Source organism: Anastrepha obliqua, chromosome 4, assembly GCF_027943255.1.
Source record: "Anastrepha obliqua isolate idAnaObli1 chromosome 4, idAnaObli1_1.0, whole genome shotgun sequence".
Taxonomy (NCBI): Eukaryota; Metazoa; Arthropoda; class Insecta; order Diptera; family Tephritidae; genus Anastrepha; species Anastrepha obliqua.
This window is the reverse complement of record NC_072895.1, coordinates 9365207-9382825: the sequence shown is the minus strand read 5'-3', so window position 1 is coordinate 9382825 and position 17619 is coordinate 9365207. Positions and strand designations below refer to the sequence as shown.

Below are 17619 nucleotides of genomic sequence, written 5' to 3'. Positions count from 1 at the left end.
CAGTAGTGCACTAAAATGTGATGGAGAATTAATCTATTACAGATCAATGTCAGAATGTACATATGTGGTAAGGTTGGAATGGTTGCCCAAGGAAAGGACGAAGATAAACGGATTTGCCCTTTGTGATACCATTGTGAAGGAGGTAAGGTGAAGGAGAAAATCGATGGGTTGAAAGGAGAGGGCGGTGAGAGGTGGTGGTGGGATGGTTAGGAAGATGGATATAGAGTGTGTGGGTTGTGAACGATGAGTGTGCTGCGTTTGCGTCAACCGCTTTGTGCTGCTTATGGAATTCATCAGATTTTTTATGTCAATGCCAGCTATATCAGCAGGCGTAGCAAAGAAGTAAGAGCCAAGATCTTAGCCCCGGCAGAGCAGACCTTGTAAGGAGAAGGTGCTGAGATGATTTCACCTCATCCTCCATACATCCGACACAAAAAGAACTCGAGGTAATTCCAAGTCTCACAGCATGCATTCCTCGCGCATAGTGCGCTATGAGAAAACCCATGAGATTCGAGAGCTGAGAATTTGCCAACTGTAGAAGCTCGCCCGAGCGCCCCCGATCCAAGGTATACAATGATTCGTTGGTAGGGGATGAACTCAAAATTTCTGAGGATGCTTGGGTGCCCAAAAATGAGGTTGAGTCTATAGCCCGATCCCCTCAGTCTGATTGCGGTACGTGCAGCGGCAATTCTGCCTGGTATGTCTATGGATACCACATTTAACATTGCGTTGAGCGCCAGAGTAGGAGTCGTTCGAAGCGCCTCCAATGAGTGCCGACCTCTGAACTCTGCAATTTCTTCCCCAATGTCGTCCTCTTTAGTGAGTTCCACCAGATTATGACTCTATATAACAAGATTGGCTTTACAATGGTATTATTTAGCCAAAAAACAACTGTAGGCGAAAGGTCCTATATTTTGCCAAACGAATGTGAAGTTTTATTTCAATCTGTCAATTGATTCTTTGTTTACAAGCCATTTAGTATCGACGTGTCAAAGCATTTTCTACAATGGAAAAAATCAAATATCGTGCAGTGATTGAATTTTTATTTTTGGAAGGTTTAAAAGCAAAGGAAATTTATGAACGAATGTTGAAAGTGTATCTGGACTTTTTGCCATCAATTAGTACAGTAGAAAGATGGGTTGTTGAATTTAAAGCTCTAGGACATGTAAAATCATGTGAGAAAACTAAATACATGATTTGATTACCCAACAATACTACACGCGATGATCTAACTACAAACTTTGTTTTCGAAAATATCACTAGAATCTAAATATTTAGGTCTTTAAACTATCGGCTGACGAAGACTCGGCCGGCGCTAGCTATTAACGACAGAATCCAGGGGTGGCTTTCTGTAATTCGATAGTCGACACTCGTTTGCTCGACACTTTAATTCGATATCGAATGCGCGACGATCCCATTTTGGTTCCCGTATTTCGATACTTGTACTATCGTTTTCATATTTTCGGAAGTGTTTGGAAAGTGGTTTATAGTTGTCAAAAAGTGCACGAAAGCAATAAAAATTAAAAGTAAATATGTACAATTGGCGCTATTTTTTAATATTGGAAGATTTTAATGAAGAAAACTCTTCAATAAATAGAAGGAGAATACGCGATGCGTCGAATCCAATGGAATTGCCCGATTTATAGTAAGATTAATACAAATTTCATTAAGTAAATATCAAAGTATTTCTTTTGCACAGCTTCCAAACAAAATACCGCCTAACCAAGGAGGTTTTTATGTACGTCCTTTGTGAAATAAACCTTACAGAAGGACTTAGGAGTACATATATACCTCCAATTTTGAGGCTAGCTACAACGCTGGAGATATTAGCAGGTGGCGGTTACCAGTGGCAAACTGGCGGCGCACACACAGCAGCAATGGGGCATAGTACTCTGTCGAAGATATTTCGCAGCACATTATCGTCGATGGAAGAAACTCTATGCAACCAATGGATATCTTTCGAAAAAAAACTTCCAGCCGTGCAAAGAGTGGTTCCACAGTACGGAGGGGCTGCGCACGATTCCTTTGTTTGGAAAGCCTCAAATGAGAGGAAGGTAATAGAGCCGCGTTATAATAATGGAGATACAAGTTCGTGGCTATTAGGTGAGTAATTAAATAGGAAAAAATTAAGTGATGGGAATAAATATGTATATTTTTAGGGGATTCTGGATACCCTCTTGAGCCATGGCTTATGACCCCGTATCGATTACGCGAAAATAAGACCGACGTAGGCAAATGTATTTTCAACGACATTCACAGTAAGGCTAGAATCATTGTCGAAAGAGGCATTGGCGTATACAAAGGTTCCTGTATTAAAGGTAAATATACTAATATTAATTGCATTGTTCACTTTAGGCCGCTGGAGAATATTATCGGACGATAGAAAGCCAAGGTACAACCCAACATTGGTTGCAAAAATTGCAAACGTGTGCGCCGCTCTTCACAATGTATGCATCAATAGAAATATTCCATATCAATTCAGCAACGAAAGGAAAGACTGTTCGAATGTACACAATTAGACATAAACAATAGATTGTCAGAGAGGATAACAAATAGAATAAAAGACCATCTTTCCCAATCAGCAATGTAAAGATTTCATTTTATTGCTGTTAAATTAAATAAAAATTTTTAAGTATAACAAAAAATTGTACTTCATTTCTCAGATATAAGTCTTTCTTTTTATAAAAGGTAAAAAACTAAGCTTAAAGTTATCATATACATAAAGTAACTCATTATTAATTTATTTTTCGTTTTAGCAATGCGATTTCACATTTCAGTTGAAGAAATAAACAGCTGAGAAAATGAAAACGAGAGCAAAAGTGATGTCGAGCTGTATCTATCGAACGTTCGATGTAACGCTACGACATTTTTTGTTACAGAAAGCAAAAACGATACTTCGACTATCGTTTTTGCTCGATATCGAATTACAGAAAGCCACCCCAGACTGCAAATCGAGCTTCGAGGTTAAACCCAGGCCTTTCAGGTGGTCATAAACAGTTGAATTCGATAAATTTAACCCTTCACCAATTTTACGTGTTGTTATTCGCCGGTTTGCATCAACTAATGCCTTTATCGCGTCTTTATCAGCTTCAACTGGCCTTCCAGAGCGGGGTGCATCTTCGACATCAAAATTGCCGGATCGAAATTTTGTAAACCAGTTCTGCCACCGGCGTATTGTCAACACATCTGCTCCATTTTTTTTTTTTTTTTTTTTTTTTTTTTGTCGGGACAACTAGCAAGTGCAGCACTCAGACATTAATTGAGTCCATTGTACTACACTTGGATTCCCTTTTAATTTTCTTTAAATCTACCCGATCTCCGAAGAAATCTGAGTAGATCTTGTGGTGCCAAGGAGCCAAGATGGTCGCTTCTTAACACATCAGTGCCAAAGACCTCAAACCTGATTCGGGCGAAGGCGGGGCAGACACACAGGAAGTGGTCCGCCGTCTCATCCTCCTCTTCACAGGCTGGGCAGAGTACACTGTCTGAGATGCCCAACCTTTCCATGTGCTTTGCCCACAGAAAGTGGCCCGTCATTAGTCCAACCAGCCGTCTGCACTCCCCTCTGCTTAATGACAGAAGGGTTTGCGACAGTTGATCGGACATGACAGGTAACATCAGTTTTGTCCATCTGCAGCCTCTCTCAGCCTGCCAAGCTCGCTTGTGGGTAGTAGTTACCCATTTGCTAACCGTGGCCGTGATGGCCGCAGAGGGGAGTGGCAAAGCGGGCTCTGGGCCAAAGAAGTTGGCTTCAGAGCCCATCTTAGCTAAGGAGTCAGAGGTCTCGTTACCCGCGATACCCACGTGTCCCGGGACCCATGTTAGCATCAGGCTGTTATGCCTGCCGACATAGTTCAGCCTGGATTTACAGGACTTCACTACCCCTGATGTGGTTTGAGGGCTGTCTAAGGCCATAAGCGCTGCTTGGCTGTCGCTGCAGACACATATAGATCTGCCTCTCCATCGTTTTTCCACAACAAAGTTCATCGCTTCTTGAACTGCATACACCTCCGCTTGAAACACAGATGCATGCATTCCAAGAGCAAAGTGCAGTTTTGTCCCGCTGGATTCCACGTAGACCCCAGAGCCGGAGCCATGCTCGGTCCTGGAGCCATCCGTAAAAATGCGAAAACAGTGTTTGTCGGGCTCATTTTCTGAGTCTCCCCACAACTGAGCCTCTGGTAACACTACACTGTATCTCTTTTCAAGTACGACTCTTGATGGCATTGAGTCAAGGGGCATGGAGAGAATCGTTGGATCGATGTCCATGCCTTCTCTGTGTTCCAATGCTGGACAAGGGCCGTACCAGTTCCCACTGTGTTTCAGTCTGCAGATGGCCTTCAGGGTCTCTCCTCGGATGAAAGCATCAAGTGGTGGTAAACCAATCAGAGCATCTAGTGCCGGGCCTGAAGTAGTCGGAAAAGCTCCGGTGCAACAGATGGCCACAGTGCGTTGTAGTCTCGATAAGGTCCTCCTGACTCCCACTAGGGATAGTCTACTCATCCAGACCACTGATGCATAGGTGATAATGGGTCTTATCATAGCTGTGTAGATCCATAGGACCTTGCTAGGAGAGAGACCCCACGTTTTCCCAAAGACACCTTTGCACTGCCAGAAGGCTGTCAGCGCTTTGGATGCCTTTGTCTCAACGTGTGATTTCCATAGGAGCTTACTATCGAGGATTACTCCTAGATATTTAATTTCCTTGGATAGCTGGATTGTGACTCCTTTTAGCTTTGGCAGAACTATTCCGTCAAGCTTCCTCCTTCTGGTAAAGAGGACAATACCAGTCTTGGCGGGATTTGCCGACAGCCCGTTCGCACAGCACCAAGTGTCAATCCGATCCAGAGTTTTCTGCACTTTCCTGCAGATGTTCATAAGCGAAGAGCCTGTTACTAAACAAGCAACGTCGTCCGCATATGCTTGTTCGTAGACTCCCGAATCGCTTAAGGTGGTGAGTAGAGGATCGATTACCATGCACCAGAGTAACGGAGACAGCACGCCGCCTTGGGGGCAGCCTCTGTTAACCCCAGATGACACCAGCAGATCTTCCTCTGCTCGCACCGAAACGATTCTTTGGGCCAGCATCGAACGAATCCAATTTACTAGCACCCGGTCTACGCCGTGCCTACTAGCAGAGTTACACATACTATCAAAAGTGGCATTATCAAACGCCCCCTCTATGTCTAAAAAGATACCCATAGCGTAGTCCCTCCTGTCGATGGCCAGCTCTATCCTAGCAACAAGGTTTTGCAGTGCCGACTCGCAGGATTTTCCACTCTGATAGGCATGCTGAAATAGAGACAGAGGGTGAGCCTTCAGCGACTTCTGACGTATGCGCAGTTCCACCAGTCGTTCGAGACTTTTCAGCATGAAAGAGGTCATGCTGATTGGTCTAAAGCTTTTGGGGCTGGTGTAGTCGTCTTTTCCAACCTTTGGGATGAAAGCGACCCTCACCATCCTCCAAGAGCGTGGTATGTAAGCCAGTGCCAGGCATGCCGAGAAGATTTTCTTCAGGGCTGCTGTCACGAACTCTGCACCCTCCTTCAGCATGGCAGGAAATATGCCATCTGGTCCGGGCGACTTGTAGTCGCCAAAAGATTTGATGGCAAATCGAATGGCGGCCTCATTCACCACAGATCTGGCAACGAACCAGTCATGCCAAGAAGGTGTAGCAGCTCTGACAACTGCCTCTATCAATAAGGGCTGTTGCCGGCTGATGCTTATCTGATTACCAGGAAAGTGAGACTCCATCAGCAAGCTGAGTGTCTCACTTTTCCGCTCCGTGAAGGGGCCATCAGATTTCCTAAGTGATCCCAGCTTTGCCGTTGGGTCCCTTTTCAGGATCCTAACCAACTTCGCCGTGTCACTCAGAGATTCAATACCGCTGCAGAATTCCCTATATGAGGCTTTTTTCGATTCCCGAATAAGCCTCTTGTAGTTCTTCTGAACATCACGGTATCGCTCCCAGTCCTCTGCAAGGTTAGTCTTGAGGGCCCGGTTTAGAAGTTTTCTCGACTCACGCCTCAACATCTGGAGCTCTTGGTTCCACCACGGAACGGGAGTCCGGCTCGGGAGAGGTCGAGTTGGACAGGCTGACTCAAAACAGTCGGTTAGGGCAGCGTTAAGTTTCTCAACAGCCGCCTCAATGGCCTGTTCTTTTCGAAGTCTTGGTGGCGCAACGTCAAGGTCCCGCAACGCCTCCCTAAACTTCTGCCAGTCTGTTTTTCTTGGGTTTCTAGAGGGCAATGGCATATGTGCCTCCTCGCCACACTGAAACTCAATGTACCTGTGGTCCGAGCACGAATCTTCGGCAAGGACTCTCCAGTTCTTGATTGACCACCCAAGTTTTGAGTTTGATAGGGTTAGATCAATCACCTTCTGTCTTCTAGACGTTACAAACGTTGGCTGTGAGCCCTTGTTTTGTATGTCTAGGCAGGAGGACGCGATAAATTCGAATAGTCGAGAGCCCCGTCCATTGCACTTGCTGCTGCCCCAGATTGTATGCTGGGCATTAGCATCGCAACATAGGATGAGGCCCAGACTGCGCCGCTCACAGAACCTCACGAGACTAGTGGCCTTCCCGGGTGGTAGCCAGAGCATCGTAAGGAAAGTAAGCAGATGCAATCACAAACTTCGACCATCCGCGTCTAGGATTCGGTTAATTTCTTTCCGGCTTGAACAGCATTTTTACTATATTTTCTATAGTAAAAAAGTAAAATATGACGAAAAGGCTGCTTGTTGCTCTCCATATTTAAAAGGGCACCGACCAAAAACTACTACGTAAAATCAATTGAACTTATTCACAGACAAGCCTTGCAATATCAGCTGTCGAAACATATAATGTCAATGCGACTTAAGTGTGAAGTTAGCTGTGAAAAAAATCCTCTGTCGGGAAAGTAATCTCGTACTTTCCGAACAACCCAATATTTAAATCGAAAGATTTGTCCAGAGCACAGAAAATAGAATGTACAAAACACTGACACGGCCCGTCCTTACATTTGGCGTAGAAATATGGAGGCTGGAAACTGATGATATTCATCAATTGATGTGCTTCGAAAGGCGCGTTATAAGGAAAATATATGGTCCCGCGAATGGGAATAAGGAAAATATATGGTTCGATTCAAACAGTAGACGACACTCACCGCATTCGCTACAAACATGAAATCTAAGAAATTCTTCAAACACAAACTGTAATACGTTTTATCAAAGCCCAACGGATTAGATGAATCGGATGAATGCTGAAAGTGCGAAATGCTAGGAAAGTTTTTTTTTTAACTCCCATTAGATGAAGAAAAAGAGGGCGAACACGAAAGACGTGGTTAGGTGACGTTGAATGAAGCATGAAGCTATGGTCCACCACGGATTGAAGCTAAGAAGAAGAATTTAAATATAGTCGTACAAGCTATGAAGACGATCCACGTCAAGGATGTCCAAAAACAGCAACAGCAACAACACCAGAAATCGTAGAAAAAGTACAGGATATCGTATTGGAAAATCGTCGAGTGACGGAAAGAGATTTTTTAGTAGTAGCTCTATGCATCTCATTGGGCAGTGCAGTAATATTTTGACTGTAGTATTTAGTTTCAGAAAGCTGTGTGCACAATGGGGGATCAAACACATTTGAATGCGACTTGCTCAACAACAACTAGAGCGTTTTCAAAGGATAAAGTTGATTTTGTGTGTCGATCCATCACTATGGAAGAGGCTTAGGTCTATCACCATGATTCTAAATCAAAACAAGGGGCTAAAGAGGGGTGTGAATTTGGTTCTTTGGTTCCGAAATGAGTTCGTGTCCAGAAATCGGTCACAAGGTGTTCGCATCCGTTTTTGTTTGCGATGCGAAAGGAGTTTTGTTTGTGGATTACTTGGTAAACTGGTAAAATAATGAATTCGGAATATTATTGTAATCTTTTAGACCAACTGAAGGAACAAATTTGTGAAAAAAGGCCCGGTTGTAAAGTTTCTTTTTCATCCGGACAGTGTACTGTGTCACAAGAGCATTTTGACAATGACTAAAATTCATGAATAAAAGTTCGAATTGTTGGAGCATCCACCGGATTCACCAGATTTGGTCCTTAGCGATTTCCATCTCTTTCCGAACGTTAAAAAATGTATGCATGGAAAGCGTGTTTCATCAAATGATAAGGTCATAACAACTGTAAAAGCGTATTTTGCAGCCCTTGCAGATGCTCACTTCAGGGACGGAATTCATAAGTTGGAAGCTCGTCGGAACAAGTGTATTCAAGTTCAGGGAGACTATACTGAATAATAAAGTGTATTTCATTCAATCGATAAAATTGTGTTTTTCTTACCGAACCGCAAAACTTATTGAACAACCTAGTAAACTAACTCCATACATTTTTGAAAAGTGCTGTTGGAGTGACAGTATTTTAGTTATTAGAAGAATTTTCTCGAGGGCTCGTGAAACGTTGTAATGCCGTCACACCTACATTTTTTACGGGTTAAACGCGTACTGATCAAGAGTAGACTTAACTAACATACAAGACGGCACAAAATTAATCATCCTATCGGAAGATTTATATTTTTTGCGAATGGTGTCGTACGTCAATCATATTTGACACTCGTGACCCAGATAGCTGCAGTATACAAACGGACACTTTCGATTACCACCTGCTTCATAACGCAAGTAATGGAGACTATCAGCGACGTATAACCTCCATATGTCATAAGTGGAGAGACTGGACGCAAGTTTCTTTTGTGGTTGATAAACGCTGCCGAATCTCTAAAGACGTGACACCCCAACTTAGATTAGATTAGATTCTTTATGAGGTTGCACTTCGACCTCCTGGCCTTTTGTGCCCTCTACTCATCACAGTACCTCATCTAGACCCAGTTCCCCTTATTAAACTCAGGATGGAGCTGCAATTCCTGCAATTCCTATTGAGCTGTAAGCAGTTCACTAGAAACGCCTTACATTTTCCTGCCTGTTCCATATTTGAATTTGTTTAAAATTCCGTCAATCAATTAGAAAAGATCCACAAATAAGCTGACAACAGCCCTGTAGAATAAATTATGGCTGCCACGGAATAGCTCCGAGTTTTTTATCAACAATTTCACCATTGCTTCCAAACTGCTTTACCACATTTTCAGAAAGGAAATAGTTGTGATTATATTGTCTGGGGTAACGTGCAATAATTTCAATTTATTTCAAATAACGCTGAAGTCCCTAGTAGCCAGTGTGCTAATTAAATTAGGGGTATATTGTATATATCCCGTATAAATAATAATAATATTTCAAATATGGTACACCTGCAGTCAATTCAATTTGTCCAACTTGATGTGTAATTTCCGTTTCCTTTTGCACAGCCCACACGAACAGATGATTCTTGTTCCACAAGTTCGTTCCACAGCTCAGCAAATGTTCGAACCATCGTAATCTACCTCGCGTTAAATTTTCTTATCTCCATATGGAATGAAGTGACTGATTTTCTTTGTCCTCCAGAGCGATTTATTTTCTATGAGAAGTGTGGCCAGACTAAATTTTTCGCCCACTTCAATAATTTCATTAGGCGAATAAAGATTGTTGATTGATTAGCTGGTATAAATAAACTTCTTTGTTTTAATAAATATTCTTCTTTGTTTCAATAAATATACTGTAGCGATTAATTTAATCAGACTACAATGCTTTTATACGCTATTTACATAATTGTTTGAAATTATTGCCATCTGGTACCACAGTTCATCAATCGACTCATCAGTTGTTCTGAAATTCGCCGACAAGTCAAAATAGGTACAAAAATAGTGTGAAAAATTCGAAAATTTCTGTGTAAAACACAAATTCTCGACGCAGAGCAAACAGACAAATGTCCCAGTAAACGCTCGAGGGTGAATAGCAGTGGAAATTCGTGAGAATTGCAAGAATATTGCGTTTGCATTGCAAGTGGCTGTTGGCGACGTTGACTTTGACGTTAGCGTTTTAGGGTGACGGCGAGAGCGACTGCGAAAATAGATCAACAACGACAACGTCGACGTTGACAGCATTTCTGCTCTGTGCGTAAAACAAACAAAACCATGGGGATCAACGTCAGCAGGCAAGCTAATCTCTCCGAGAATGAACTATTGCGTCGTTTTGTTGGACGTGCACATATTCCACACGAGGACACCTCGTACTGGAATGGACTGTTGAACTATCACATCACAATGCCGGAGGATAGGTAAGTCAGCGGTTGAATGAAAAGCTGACGTGTGCACTCCACCTCGTACCACACTTACACTCGAATCAAACACGTTTTCTTTTGTTTTGCAGTCAAGACCAGTTAAGTTTGGACTCGCGTCTGGAGACACTTTGCCAGTCGTTCATCAGCAACAATCTTATGACGGGCAACTTTGGTTCACTGATATCGGTTTTTCTGGAAAAAGCAGCCGAGTTGCTATCTCTATCAGATAAAGAGAGTAACCTGCACATATGGCATACCTTCAATGCACTCTTCATTATACGTTCGTTAATTAAGTATATCATTGAAACTGGGTCTGAGTTCCAACTGTTGCAACATTTCGAAGCGATACCTAATGAGGAGTTTTTGCGTGCAGAAGGCGAGACAGCGCTGCCTATTGCTGTCGAGGCCGTCGAGGATGGGGCTGCTGGTGTTGCACACGCCAAGACAGTACTGGTGGTGGATGGCGCAAAGTTTGAGTCATTCATCGATGCGCTTGTAAATCTGATTGTAGTGATTCCAGTCAAGTAAGAGGGCGTCGGAAATAGTTTGCCATAAATATTTCAAATATCTGCTTTCACGCTTTTCCAGGGAATTCACATATCACTTGCATTTGGAGGCGGTGAATACCTTCATTACTCTGCTCTCCGTACACCTATTCACCGAACAACCCACAGAGAAATCGATAATTTTTAGGTAAATGCGTAATGGCCTTTTAATTAAAGCGTTACTATAATTTTGTTTATTTCCTTTACTAGAACTATTTTTAAATGTCAGCATGCAAATGTGCTCGTGTCTGCGCTGCTACATTTTGTTGCGCGCATGGTTGAAGTACCACACAATATGTTCGGCTCTTCGTCATCCGGTTCGTTCGTTTTTGGCATAGCCGAGTCATTGCTTTCCATTTTCACCTTCCGCAAACAACAGGATGTTCTAAAAGCAACTGGCGCTACAGGCGCTGAGCTTTCACAACAATTTCGTGATCACTACCCACTTGCCAATCAAAGTCTTCTGCTCATTCTCATATTGACAAATCACTGCACCACTAAGGATAACCCATACCGCGCCAGCCTATTTGGTTGTGCCGACTCGAAAGACTCACCAAAAGAGAGCGCCAGCTTCCAGATCGACTTCTCCTCCGTTTATGAGACATTGTGTCGCATTGTGACTATCGACCAGGCAACACTGTTGCTTTACCTCTTGCTACATCGAAATGAACGCTTCTACCGCTTTGTAATGGCACAAAATGATCTGGAGGACTTGGTTATACCAATATTGCAGACCTTGTATCACGCACCCGATAGCACTTCGCATCACATCTACATGTCGCTGATTGTGCTGCTAATCCTGAGCGAGGATGACGGATTCAACAAAAATGTGCATAATATTGTGAGTGTACTTCGTGTGCGCCAACTCGATTTAAACTAATAAACTTCTACTACTTTGCTTTGTTTTAGATGCTGAAAAATATTCATTGGTACACAGAGCGCACCATATCGGAAATATCGCTGGGCGGTCTTCTTATCCTGGTTGTCATACGTACTATACAATATAATATGTTGAAGATGCGCGATAAATATTTGCATACCAACTGTCTGGCGGCGTTGGCGAATATGTCGGGACAATTTCGTGCATTACATCCGTATGTGGCGCAACGATTGATATCGCTTTTCGAGACTTTAGCGCGAAAGCATACACGCCTCGATGCGCAACTGAAGGAGCCGGTAAATAATGGAGTTTTCGTGAACGTGACCACAACGCCCGAAGATATGCTGCAAGATCTCACAGTGTTGGAGGAGGTGTTACGGATGGTATTGGAAATACTTAACTCTTGTCTCTCCAATCAGTTGGTTTATTGTCCGAACCTGGTCTATACATTGCTGTATAAACGAAGTGTTTTCGAAAGCTTCCGTAGTCATCATGCGTTTCAAGATATAATACAGAACATCGATATGGTATGCGAATAAGAAATGCGACAATGCGATATTTTGTTATGTTTCAGCACTTGTTGCATGTAAAGCTAAATATTTTGAACACTTCTTAGGTTGTTGGTTTCTTTTCGTCACGTCTACAACGAGTGCAGGACCAACGTGGTGAGCTCAGCGTCAATGAGGTGTTTGAGGTGATATCAAAAGGAGCCAGTCAGTGGTCGAGCGACCGTCTGAGGGTAAAACATTCATTTTATTATAATTATTTGTAGGGGATATACAAGGGGAAGTCCAAAATGAACAAGACTGGCGTCATAAAAATGTTTTTGAAGGCGTGACCTTTCTAATGAGTTAGTGATTTGGAATTTACATCCCTAGCTGACTGCCAGTGAAAGCTTGATGACATTCGGTTCAGTGGAAGCGAAGTTATTGCGTCTAAAGTGTCAATATGTTTGTGTCACCGATACCAAAGGGAGTTTCGAACGAAGAGTTAATATCAAATTTTGTTTAATAAAACGTAAAACGTTTTACCGAAACATTTGAATTGATGAAAAAAGTATATATGTAGCGATGATCAAGGCACATTCATTGAAGGTGGTGGCACCAGACCAACAACAATGTTCTGTATGTTTGATTGTCAAAGCAAAGTATTGAGAAACTAGAAAACAATAAACGAATTCGCTTTGATTCGTTCTGAGCTGACAGCCATATGGACACGGCGGAAAAAAAACTCAGCTGATTTACCAATTCCAAATTAATAGATTCGCCTTTGCGGTGATTCTCTATCTCGTGTCAGAGTTCGTGAGTGGTTTACACGTTTCAGAGATGGTTACGAGGACATAAATGACAATGAACATACGGGCCGACCAAAATCAGTAATCAGATTCAGCAAAAATGATTCGAAATCATCGTTGAAATGCATGGAATCGGAGTTGATCGTCTCCAAAACATCGATTTATCGCATTTTAACTGATCATTTGGGCTTACGAAAGGCCTATGCACGTTTCATTCCGCTCAAGTTAACTGAGGACAAAAAATTGCTCAGAATTCAACATTCGAAAGACCTCATTAAAGAGACGAGAAAAGACGCGAACATCCTTTACAATATTGTAACTGGTGATGAAACGTGGTGTTTCCAACATGAACCTGAAACAAAGCGTCAAATTGCCGAATGGACGGCCCCAGACGAGCTACCATCCAAAACAGCGCGTTTGGAGAAGTCAAAAATCAAGTCGATGCTCATTTGTTTTTACGATTCCAAGGGAATTGCGCACAAGGAGTTCGTGCCAACGGACCAAACCGTTAATGCAATTTTCTATCTTGGCGTTTGTTGCATCGCAATCGTCGCTGGCGTTTTTTGCATGATAATGCACCATCTCATCGATCCACTCTTGTGACTGAAATCGCATTTTAACCATCACACTTGGGCGGCCGCCGTGGCCGAATGGGAATTCAGAGAGTGAACGTCGGTTCGAATTTCGGTGAAAGATTAAAAAATTAAGAACAAGTTTTTTCTAATAGCGGTCGCCCCTCGGCAGGCAATGGCAAACCTCCGAGTGTATTTCAGCCATGAAACAGCTGCTCATAAAAAATATCTGCCGTTCGGAGTCGGCTTGAAACTGTAGGTACCTCCATTTGTGGAACAACATCAAAACGCACACCACAAATAGGAGGAGGAGCTCGGCCAAACACCCAAAAAGGGCGTATGCGCCAATTATATATGTATATGTATATATATATATATATACTCACCGTATTTGGCTGATATGACTCCCCGTGACTTCCACCTATTCGGAAAATTGCATTTGGCCTTGAAAGGAAAACGTTTTGCGTCCGTAGAGACCATCCAAAAGGCTTGTACCGACATGCTGCAGGACATTGTGGTCAATGACCACGACTGTCGGTTTTACGTTATCGAAACGATCCGGATTTATATCCGGCTAAGGACTGTCACTCCAGCAGCATTCCCCGTATGGAAATATGGGGAATGTTTATGCTGCTACAACAACAACAACAACAACAACAACCTGAAACATTCTTTCGAAAAGCTTTTAGATCGCGCAAAACAGTGTATCAAGGCCGGAGGAGACTATTTTGAATAAATAAACTCGAAGTTATCAGAACAAACCATTCTACGTTTTGTCAAAACTCAGTATAGTTCAATATGGAAAGGGAAATGTAGCCCAGCAACAGCGGCTCACAACGGACCCATTTCGTGGTCTAAGCGGCATCGCTGTCTCTATGTGCGATGCGGCTGCCAAACCTAACCTAACCTATAAGAAAAAAGCTACTGTCGTTGCTAGTTTAGCTCAGTCTTGTTTATTTTGGAACTCATCTTCACACTGGCTACTAGGGCTTTCGGCCAATTTATTTTACTGTATTTTATTTCAATAAATACTCTAGCTTTATGTATTGCAATATTTTTATGTACTTTACAGAAATTTCCCGACCTGAAATTCAAATATGTTGAAGAGGATGCGCCTGAAGAATTTTTCATTCCTTACGTATGGACTTTAGTATGCAAATACGGCTGCGTACACTTTAGCTCGGAGAGTATCAAAGGTGTGACCACAGACATACAATGCTAATACAATATGGCAGTAGATGAAAAGTATGCTTAGCGACAACAACACATACAAAACACTGACTGTCTGACAGAGTTTTGTAGCAGTGAGATGCAACTGGTAATAATGCTGACGCTGGTGGTTTTGTAAAAATGGTCATGCATCAGCTTAGCGTGGAGTTAGTTTAGCATAAGTCGACCTATCCAATTTTCTTTTGTGCTAGTTTCTTAAGCGTTGAACTACAAACATTGACGCTACACTTTTTCTTGAAGAAAGAAGAATGTAGGAAAAACTATTTCCTCGGGTACAGTAGAAAATAAAATAATTTACTTTTAAGTATGTATTTTTATTATGAATGTTGCTAGTTATTTTATTAACTTAAAGCTTGCACTCGTTTCCCCTTTTATGCCTGTACAAAATGATATCGACTCAATGAATGAAAAAATACAATTTGGATGTGCGCGCAATCTAGGCGATAACCTGCAATTGCTTTTGTATCTGTGCGACAATTACTACTTATTCATAAAATTATCGGTTTTGGCGCGTTCTACGATCATTGGCAAATCCATTTGGGAATTACTACGTGCATCTAAATTCAAAAAAAATTTAAATAATTTATTAAATAAAAGAATTCTAAGCAATTTCAATATTCAGATGAAATTACGCAACTGTATCGGCCATCAGCAATAAAATTGTACATTTGAAATTTTAAAGTGCAAATAAAGCAAAAACAACAATTTCTGCATACACAAATATCTGAAGAACTGCGTGGCGCAGCAATTTTGTGACAAATTCAACTAAAGTAACGAAAATAATTCGCAACTAATTGCAGTCCAGTGGCAGGAGTTTAGAGCATTTGGTTTTTCGAGCAAAAAATCTAAAGGATTAAAAAGTAAAATATATAGAAGATATATACATTGAAACTTGATATTTACATTCTATGTATGTTGAAAATTATAGATTATAGATTATATATACACAATATAAATAAATTTAAAGAGAACATAAATGGATGAAAACTAAATTGGTAACATTTTACTCTACACCAGACCGGCAATGAATGTTAAATGCATACATACACACACACACACACACGTAATATGTGCGTAGGTTAGGAAGATAACCCATAATAGCACTATTTATGTATGTTCACGTATAACCAAAAATACAAAAACAAAACAACAAATAAATAAAAATGGAAAGTGTTTGTGTTGTGTGCTATTTGGTGAAATGGACGCATGGCAATGCATTGTAAATTAAAATTAAAAAAAAAAAAAACGTAAGACATATATTATATTTAAATTTAAATTAATAAATAATAATTAATGATAATAAAACAGATGCTATATACAAATGAAACCATATACTGAATTGTTACTTATTTATTGGTACTGTCTCGGCAGGCAATGGCAAACATCCCAGTGTATTTGTGCCATGAAAAAGCTCCTAAAAAAACATTTGTCGTGCGTAGTCGGCTTTAAACTGTAGGTCCCTCCATTTGTTGAACAACATCAGGACGCGCGCCACAAATAGGAGGAGAAGCTCAGTCAAACACCTAACAGCCAAACACCCGAGGCAGCCGGTTCTACGTTACCGGAATGACTCGGGTTTTTCCTGACCAAGAGCTGCCGCCCCAGTAAACTAGCCCTGTCTAGTGAACAGTATATCACCCCACCCCTTACGTCACAGGAGAAACTCCTCGCAGCAACCTTGCTCCAAATATGTCTCCTCAGGGCTGGAATCGAATCCAACCCTGGACCAGAAGTATTCTACTGCTGCGTCTGCCACAAACGGTTTCACCCGAACTCCACCTCGGTTAGGTGTAACAAGTCCAACGGGTGGAGCCACCTTAAGACCTGTTCAGGCCTTAAGTCGCATAGGGAGTGGTCCACACGGTATGTGGCCTCGTGTTGCTCCCGCCAGCAGGCGTCAAATGCCTCTACGGCTACTACCCCCCCTGATAGGCCGGCACTACCAACCGCCACCACCTCTACGGTAAGCAGACCATACCTCTACGGTAAGCAGACTATCGGAACAACACAGTGGCCTAGCGTTTATAGCCCACCACACAGTGCAGTATAGTCTCATTGATGAAGGGATCGACCGCAGGGACAGCACCTTAGAATGTCAAGGCATAGCTGTCCGGACAGGCGAATCCGAGCTCGAAATTTTAAACGTTTATATAATACCCCCTGCCACCTGCTGCGCGGCAGATATCACCCTGATATAGGTGCGCTCATCAGAGGTGAAAACCGATTGGTTGTAGGTGACTTCAATGCGTATCACGATCTTTGGCATTCAAGCCTGCCAAACGATCGGTGGGGCAGCAATTGGCAGAGCAAATAGCCGATTCGACATTCAGCACTGTGATCGACGAATCCCCCACTTAGACTACGCTGACGAAATCCAGGACAAAACTGACCGCAATCTACTGGACCTGACAGTGTTTAGACAGTCAATAAACGACATTCACCGGGAGGCCGTTACCACCTTCTTAAGCTCCCGTCCTGTGAATGCCGTAATCCAACCACCACCTACAGCAGATGAAGAGCTACAGCTTTTTCGTGAGACCCGTGTAACACTGTCACAATTACGTTCTGAATATTGTAGCACGTTCAACTCCTACCAATCCAGAATCGACCCCGACATACCAAACATATGACCGGCATGTGAAAGCATCCGCACGATACTAACCACCTTCTCACATGTCCCCTAAAACCGACTCATCTAACACCCCGGACCCACCCCGTCGAAACAGCATGTTTCCTGGGCCTACCCCTAGATGAGCTTGACGAAGTCGACAATCACTTAACAAACAAATAAACAAAAACCTAACAGAAGTGTTATTGTTGTTGTAGTGTTTGATTATTCCCCCTGAAATATTCGTAATTTGCGACTAGCGCCGTTTTACCAGCACTGTTCGCGTGAGATGATGTCTTTTTTTTGTAA

General features: G+C 42.3%; 2 protein-coding genes across 2 annotated transcripts; both read left to right on the top strand.

The window, feature by feature from the left end:
* Positions 1-1770: 1770 nt before the first annotated feature.
* LOC129246147 (uncharacterized) lies at positions 1771-2484 on the top strand. Its single transcript, XM_054884717.1, has 2 exons — positions 1771-2103; positions 2160-2484. The coding sequence occupies exons 1-2, from the start codon at positions 1878-1880 to the stop codon at positions 2381-2383; spliced, it is 450 nt and encodes a 149-aa protein (XP_054740692.1). The 5' UTR covers positions 1771-1877; the 3' UTR covers positions 2384-2484.
* A 7217-nt stretch (positions 2485-9701) lies between these two features.
* Positions 9702-15006, top strand: LOC129244741 (dymeclin). Its single transcript, XM_054882550.1, has 7 exons — positions 9702-10178; positions 10271-10705; positions 10770-10874; positions 10937-11567; positions 11636-12133; positions 12223-12345; positions 14545-15006. The coding sequence occupies exons 1-7, from the start codon at positions 10036-10038 to the stop codon at positions 14692-14694; spliced, it is 2085 nt and encodes a 694-aa protein (XP_054738525.1). The 5' UTR covers positions 9702-10035; the 3' UTR covers positions 14695-15006.
* The last annotated feature ends 2613 nt before the right edge of the window (positions 15007-17619 follow it).